The sequence below is a fragment of the Taudactylus pleione genome, unplaced genomic scaffold (genome assembly GCF_031769625.1).
Source record: "Taudactylus pleione unplaced genomic scaffold, aTauple2 ptg000391l, whole genome shotgun sequence".
Classification (NCBI taxonomy): Eukaryota; Metazoa; Chordata; class Amphibia; order Anura; family Myobatrachidae; genus Taudactylus; species Taudactylus pleione.
In genome coordinates this window covers 15461471-15469749 of record NW_028284792.1, presented here as the reverse complement: position 1 = coordinate 15469749, position 8279 = coordinate 15461471, and the positions used below count along the sequence as shown (strand labels likewise).

At 41.1% G+C, this 8279-nt stretch overlaps 1 protein-coding gene across 1 annotated transcript in view; it reads left to right on the top strand.

Moving 5' to 3' along the window:
* The first annotated feature begins 1740 nt into the window (after positions 1-1740).
* The window catches only part of LOC148507586 (pinopsin-like), a 163373-nt gene continuing 156834 nt past the window's right edge, over positions 1741-8279 (top strand). The window contains exon 1 of the mRNA XM_088445870.1: positions 1741-2107. Within this exon, the coding sequence (XP_088301996.1) occupies positions 1741-2107 (367 nt within the window). The remainder of the gene's footprint in view (positions 2108-8279) is intronic.

Below are 8279 nucleotides of genomic sequence, written 5' to 3'. Positions count from 1 at the left end.
TTATTTTTTATTGTTATCAGTGAAGTATAAATGTTCATACGATTATACATGTACAGAGACACTGTTGCATGAGGCTTGTGCTTCGTTCATATGTGAATGTAAAAAAACCAAAACTGTACTGCAACTTTTTTCTTTTAGAGAAGAGCATTTCCCGCATCGACCCTTCTATGAAAACCTTACTTGCTCAGACTTCTTTTAATAGCAATCATGAACTTTAACATTTACTTTGCTGACAGAGGCCCTGATTCAGAGCCGCACGTAAGAGGCCGCTCGTTCGTTCTGACCGATGTTCGCACATCTGCGCATGCGTACGGATTTTAATACGCATGCGCGAACCAGTCAGTGCGGCAGAAAATCGTTTGTTCGCTATATAGCGAATACCTGCTATTTTGAGTGACAGAAGGAGGCGTATGTGGGTGGTAACAGGGGAAGGTGCTTGAAAACGGGGGTGTGGAATTCGAACACAGGCATGCTTAATGGTCAAAACTGGCGTTTTAAGGGAGTGCATAATTAATACAGCAGCGTCATTGACCATGTCACTTGTTTTTTTTTTTACTCAGAACTGCTCGCAAAATAGCGGTTGAAAATACCAGCCACAAGAATAGCGAGCAGTTCATACGTTGTTCGATGTACTCGATTAATCTAATAAATAGCGGACATGACGTATGGTGCGAGCGGCAAGGGGGCATATTTTTAAAAATTACAACCGCAAGTTTTGCTCACCCGTTCAGACTTAGAGGCGTGAACAGACCGCAATTAGCGAACGGTTCATTTGAATAGCCACCCCTTTTAGAACGAACGACCGCAAATAGCGAGCGGCTCTGAATGAGGGCCAGAATCTGTAGATCTCTGCAAGTAGCTTTTGGCTTCTTTGCAATTTCTCAGAGCTCTTTACATCCTGTTCTGTAAATGAACAAGCTGAGATGCCTACTCCAGGGAAGAGTAACTGATTTCACTCTGGGCCTAATTCAGAGATGTACGCAAGCCTGAAGTTTTACATACATATCCGATGTTTGTCGATCTGTGCATGCACAGGTCGCAGTACCTTGCCGCAGCATGATTGAAAAGCTGTGGTTATTTTGGGGTGGCGGGGATGGGGCGGCAACTGCAAGGGTTACAGAAAACAGGGGCATGTCGGTACTGTTTTCTGGGGGTGCCGAGCCCAGTGGCTACATCCTTGGATGCAGTTTCACTGGCATCGTTAGAGTGATAACACCAGCCATCCTGGTGGGGAGTGCACTATACAGTATTACTTATCTATTAAATAAAAATTTTGAAAATTACTTACTATATGCATATGACCATGCAATATTCCCCCTCTAAATGCCTTGTATAGTAACATACAGTGAGAGCCTTAGGGGTAAATTTACTAAAGTGAGAGTTTTTAGAAAGTTTTAAAAGTGATGTTGCCCATAGCAACCAATCAGATTCTACTTAACAATTAACTAGCACCTTCTAGAAGATAATAGCTAGAATCTGATTGGTTGCTATGGGCAACACCACTTTTAAAACTCTCTTCTAAAACTCTCACTTTAGTAAATTTACCCCTTAGAATGGAAATTACCACTATTTCTTCAGCAACAAGATCAATTTTTCATATTCATCTCTAATCTTTTTTTTCTTTCTTCTTTTCCTTATTCTTTTAGATAATCTCGTTTCTGAAAGTGAATTAAATAAACAAATTTACAGAACCAGTCTGGCTTATTGAGACCCATTGACATCTATGACTTCATATATGTGATGATGTCAGACATGAACTTAAACTGGACAACAAATATGAGTTTTGAAACTTCTATGTCGTACTTGGAAAATGACAGCTCACAATACAAAGAACCTGCTATGTCCAGAGGAGCGCACACAGTGGTAGCCATCTTTCTTGGATTTATACTTGTTTTTGGATTCTTAAACAATTTCATTGTGTTGATTCTCTTTTGCAAGTTCAAAACCCTAAGAACCCCAGTCAATATGATGCTATTAAATATCAGTGTCAGTGACATGTTAGTCTGTGTATCCGGTACAACTCTGAGTTTCACATCCAGCATTCAAGGCCAGTGGATCGGAGGAGAATATGGCTGTCAGTGGTATGGTTTTGTCAATTCTTGTTTTGGTAAGTACATCATTATACATGTTTTCTATCTTATAGATAATACAGCCTTCTTTAGCATGACAATTTATTTTGCACAATGCTGAGTACAGATGACTTATCTGAGCACCCAATGTGGCCACATCTGCAGACGGCTTGCATGCAACCCTGAATCAGCCCCTAAATCTCTTTTGTTTTGGAAAAAAACAATTAACAAAGCTGAGTAACTCCATTCATTTCAATTGGACCATTCATTTCAATGTTATTTCTACTGGTAAGCGGTAGCACATATACTGTAATTCCTCATTGAAACTAATAGACATGGGAAAAACTCAGATTTGTAGAGAATACCTGGATAAATCTATGAAAATTGATCAAAATATCAAAAATTTCAAAGAAATGTTGGACAGATATAGTTTGGTCGATTACTTTCTTTCTTTTGTGATTTTGAAAGAGTTTACAAAGTGGAAAAATGTACCTTAAACACTGCTGTTTTTCAGGGAATGATGTTTCTGCATGTTTTAAGGACATAATTACTTTGATAAATAGAGCCTTTACCCTCTCTTTATCTCTAAGTAGCTAGTGATTTATCCCCTTATGATGGTTCTACAATCCTCACTTGTGTCTCCTATTGCTCCCTTATTAATTGAATAAATTCCACAAACTTTAATTGTACTCATTAACTGTCATTCAGAAAACCATGTCTTATTTTAAATTAGAGATGAGAAGTTTAGATTTGGCTAAATTTACAGTACTGGATTTCTGATTAGCAAGTCGAACCAAGTCATGGTCTGTTTTCCCATACCAAATCCAGATCAGAAAACTAGGCAAAACTTAATTTTCTCTGAAATTTTTGAACTTGTGTTTTTTGGATTGCATATATCTACACTAATAATGTGGGGGGAAAAAAATAAGAAAACATATAGATTCTTATTGGTCCAACTGGCTACAATTGGGTATTGTTGTGTGAGGTGCAGTACTCTAATAGTAAAAAGCAGCTGTGAACATAAGACTGTGCATAACCCCCCCACTCACCCTATTCCCTCCTCCAAAAAAAGAGGAAACTTCTATGGGTGAGTCTGATTTCAGATACTGACATTGTAATTAAAGAGCAACACGCTTCTACAAGTTCTCAAACATTTGGAAATTAGTAAGAAGCGTGATGAGTTTGACATACTGTAGAAGTTGAAAATGCTATTTGGAATATATTAATGTGCAACAGGATGTGGGGGATAATTTTGGATCTGATAGTAATGAGGATTATTAAGGCGAATGTGTTGTAGTTGAAAAAAGCTAATGTGGACGGTGTTGATTGTGCGGAAGTAACGCATCCGGCAGTGGTACACTACCATCTCATGCGGATGATAAGCGCATTGTCATGCACGTACAAAAGACCCCAAAAAACACCTATTTTCCACAACCACTACAACATTTGTTGAGGTATCTGTAAACTTTGTCACACCAAAATAAGTAGAGCTATGGATGTTAACCATCTAGGCACCTCCTCCCTGTTACAATGTATGCAGTGACTTCATTGAAGTTGTTTATCAATCGCTGTAAAATCGTGTATAGTAACAAGTAGTTGCCTACAGCAGAATAGACACCTCATGCAATCTCCACTGACAACACCTTCATCATCAGCCTCCTCATTGTTATTAGAAAGCAGCCCTGCTGCATCCAATTTGTAAATGCAATCTGACTGTTTTAAGGCCCCCATACATGATGCGTTATTCACCTTGCTATGCGACGGCCGATCCGATGGTGATATCAGGCGGTCCCCACACATGGAACGATCGAGGGGCCGGCATCTCCTCCCTCACCCGCATAGCGCTGCATGGGATCATACATCGCTCCCCCAGATTAGCTGAACATGCAGAAAGATCTGGAGGAGCGATGTACGATCCCACAGGAGCACACACTGGAAAATAGCATGCCCACACACAGAATGATATAGCAGCGATATCGTTCCAATCTGTCTGCTATATCGCACCATGTATGGTGGGCCTTTAATGCCATCCATGATTCCCAAGTAGAATTCTTTTGCACTAGGGCTGCTGCTTGGGTTACAGAGTCTTTACTTAGCAGACCAAGACTAAATAACATTTTTTACAATTATCTGTGAATCAACCATTTGGGAGAATAACCAAGTACAAAAACATATCACCTAATCCATGACAGCTATGTTTGCATTGAATTTGCATCCAATCTCTGCCATCAGTGCATCAGGTTCCAGCAAATAACTTGAGGTAATTTGTCCATGCTATCAAATTCCATCTCATTCCCATTTCTCCCATCAATGTCTCAGCTGCAAAGGGAAATTAAAGACAAAATCATTAATTCCCTAGAAAATGCCATTATACTGACTATTGACTTAATTACTGATACGTGGAGAAATGGAACTGGTCAAACTAAAGACTATATGACATGACAGCTCACTGGATGTGTGTATCACCTGCAGCAACAATTGTTACATCATCATCACCATCCTCCCCACCTTGTCTGTATAGTAGTCTGTGATAAATAAACCCCTTTGTGGGACCAGATCCATTTTTACCTCCATACATAATGTTTCTTTTCAACTTAATAGGATAATAGTTTCACCAATGGCAAGCCTCAACATAATCTCTCTCTAGCCACACACTCTGGGCCTGATACAGACAGGGCCGGTGCTACCATTAGGCAGCTGCCTAAGGGCGCCGGCCACTGGAGGGCACCGCTGAGCTGTCTAAATAAAAAATATCCTTGATATTACATGGTGCAGGCGGCGGCTGTGGTCCGCGGGACTTTTTATCTCTGGCCCGCCCCTCTAGACCACCTGACCTACCTCACACCCAGACCGTGTCAGAAGGATGAACTAGGGTGGATTGGGCTGCTGCCGGGACATCGGGCAGTTCCCGCTGTGCCGCCCTAGATGTGTCCCGCCCCCTCCTAGGGCAAGGGGGGTTCCAGTGCCTCCTCTGAGTGAAAGCCAGTGCAGGCTCAGTGTCTAACACTGGCCGCACTAGCTGTCGGGATGGAGGGAAGCACTTCTACGGACTTTGGAGGGCAGCTGTCGTTAACAAGGATGTCGGCAGGGGACAACACCACAGTGTGCAGGTCAGTGTGCTGGAGATATGAAGGGAACAAGTGGTGGGGGGTTAGGGGTGTTTGGGCAGTGTGATCTGGAGGGGGTGGGGGCAGTTTGAGTGGTGAGGGGGAATCAGATGTAAGTTGAGGCATTGTTAAAGGAAGCAGTGTGGGCTATGAGGGGGGACAGTCATAGCTATGAGTGGTGGCAGTGTAAAGGGAGCTGTGAGGGGGGAGACAATTTGATCTGCATGGGGGGCATGAACTCTGAGTAGGGTCAGTAAACTGTGAGGGGATGCAGTAAGCTGTGACTGGGGTCAGTGTAAGGAGGGCAGTGTGAGAGGTGAGGAGGAGCAATGTGAGCTGTTAAGGGGACAGTGTAAGTGGTGAGAGGGGCACTGAGCTGTGAGGGGGGAGCAATGAGATCTGAGTGGAGGCATTGTGAGGGCATCAGTGTGGGCTTTGAGGGTGGACATTCATAGCAATGAGTGGGGGCAGTATGAAGGAGCTGTGAGCTCTTTGTTCTGGAGGGGGCAGTAAGCCGGGGAAGGGGGGGGGCATTGTGTTTAGGGCAGTAAGTTGTGATGGGGGGCTGGTGGGAGCATCTGGATCTAGGATGGGGGGGAAAGTAGACTGACAGTTTGCCTAGGGTGCCAGGAAACCTTGTACCAGCCCTAGATACAGAGGTGGATACAATTACAATTATTTCACAAATGTTTTACCAGGAAGATGCCCTGGTGAACGGTTAATGGTAAATGGCTGCAGTAGAAAACATAACAGCATTAGAACAACTTTGTTATTGATGCTTTGAAAAATAAACCCATAACTGATAATTTATCTGTCTTACATGTACATTTCATACTGTACTTTTAACTGGGAGACTTACATCTCTTCCTTTGACCTCTCCCAGTGGACTAATTTTCCAACATTCTTCTTCTCATTATGTACTCTATTTTGATATATTGCTTGTCTCATGCATTATCCTATCCCAGCTGACGCGGTCACTTCACTCCCAGCACATCGCAGGAACAGGCTTCTTTCGGAGCCACTGTCCCTGCATGTGCAATTTTATTCATCTGTACGGTATGATCGCAATGCAACCATGAGTGCTAATATCACGCCCAGATCACATTGCAAATGTGATAATTGATAAACAAGCCCTAAATACATTAATTATTTTCCATCTCCTCTATTTCTATTTCTGCATCCTGCTTCAGTTTTATTATACTATATCTAGACCCTCATTTCTGCTCCTGATTAAGTAGTCACACTCACCCTATTTCATCCCATTAGCTATGAAATACAACCACAGCACAGTAAACAAACATGTTACCCTTAAGAGGATTCACACACTAGCAAATGCAACTGGAGTAACCTGTTCTCTGCTGCAGATTTACAGTACATAACCAACCACTGTTATTTCATAAGGCTCATTTCTTTGTCAACTAATCCTAAAAACTCTATTATCTTTCCCCTTAGTCTAGCAATATAGATACTAGTCACAGATCTGACACACGGGATCTAGTCAAAATGTTGACATTTACAATGTTGACATTCATGTCGACATCACAATATCAACAGTTATGGCAACATTGTTAAAATGTTGACATTGAACATGCTGGCATGTGTGGAATTTTGACATGTGAATTACCATCTGCATGGACCGGCAGCGGAGTGCTAGGGTTAGGCTGCAGGAAGAGAGGTTAGCATTAGGCTGTGGGAGGAAAGGTTAGGGTTAGGTACTAGGGGAGGGTTAGGGGTTAGGGATACTCACCGTCAGAAGTGCGTTGGATCTGCTGGGAGTCATCATCAGCTGACTGTCATACCAGGTAAGTCGCCAATAGACCACCAGGGATGTCAGCATTTAATCCATGTCAACATTCCGGGTGTCAACATTATGGCAATATTCATCATGTCGACATGATGATTATTGACAATATAAGAGGGATGAGCAGTTCGGCTTTGCTGAAAAATGTAACACACACTAAATTTGGGGTTTCAAGTCGAACTGAGTCCTGGCTCGGGTCTTCTCACAAAGTTCGAAATTCTGATCGAAGAACTGGATCTCGTGTATTTTGGATTTCATTTAAGTCCATCCCTCATAATTTCAGGTGCTGTAATGTGGTCAAAATTTACTGGAAATGAGTGGAAATTAATGTTATTGATGTTAATAAGGGAGGAACAAAAACAATATTTTAGTTGTTTTTATAAATTCTTAAAAAAATGCAAAACCAAGACCAAACCAAAACATTTAAGGGTGGTTTTGCCAAAATATTTGAGGGTGGTATTGCCAAAAGACAAAAGACGAGGGTCTGCACACATCTCTACAAAATATACCACACTCCTCACAAACACCTTACCTGTTATTTTATGGGCAGGACTTACACCTTCTGATAAATAATTGCAGTCATATTTCTTTGCTAATCCTTGATGGGACTGAGGATGTTTCAGCTTTCTATTTCTCTTCCTGTTGTACTGTTTGCTCTTTGGATCCTATCCCAATAACATATTTGTTGTCTCCCTGCTGTCTCTAGCCTCTTCTTTGCAGCTACAGTAAACTCCATTAATGTCTCCTTTCAGGAACATTTATTAAGACTTTGAATTTGTCTGCCACCTTGAATTGACTTAAACACACTCAAAAGTTGTGAAGTTATCGATATGAGGTCAAAATTAAGAAATTGCCTAAAGATTTGTGCAGAAATGTTCCAACACTAAGTTGTGTAAAAAACGAATCACACTGATTCCATTAAGGTAACAAGGTGGTAGAAAAAGTCAGACAAAAGAATTTTGCTACATACTGTATGAATCTTTTGCAGATTTTATGTAATCCTTAGAAAGATAGATAGATAGATAGATAGATAGATAGATAGATAGATAGATAGAAATTTGTAGAAGAAAGTACAAAAGAAATAAAACATTAATATGTCAAATATCCAAGAATATGTGAGCACTTAAACACAATAATAGATGGCATTTATGGAAATGGAGTAATGGAATATTGCAGTTGGAAGTGCTGTTTTTGAGAACTACATTATCAAATCAAAATGTATAAATTTTCTTTAGTGCATTTTCCTAAATGTCTCCTAGTGTGTGTACAATATGTATAAGAAAAGTATGGTCTACCACCATG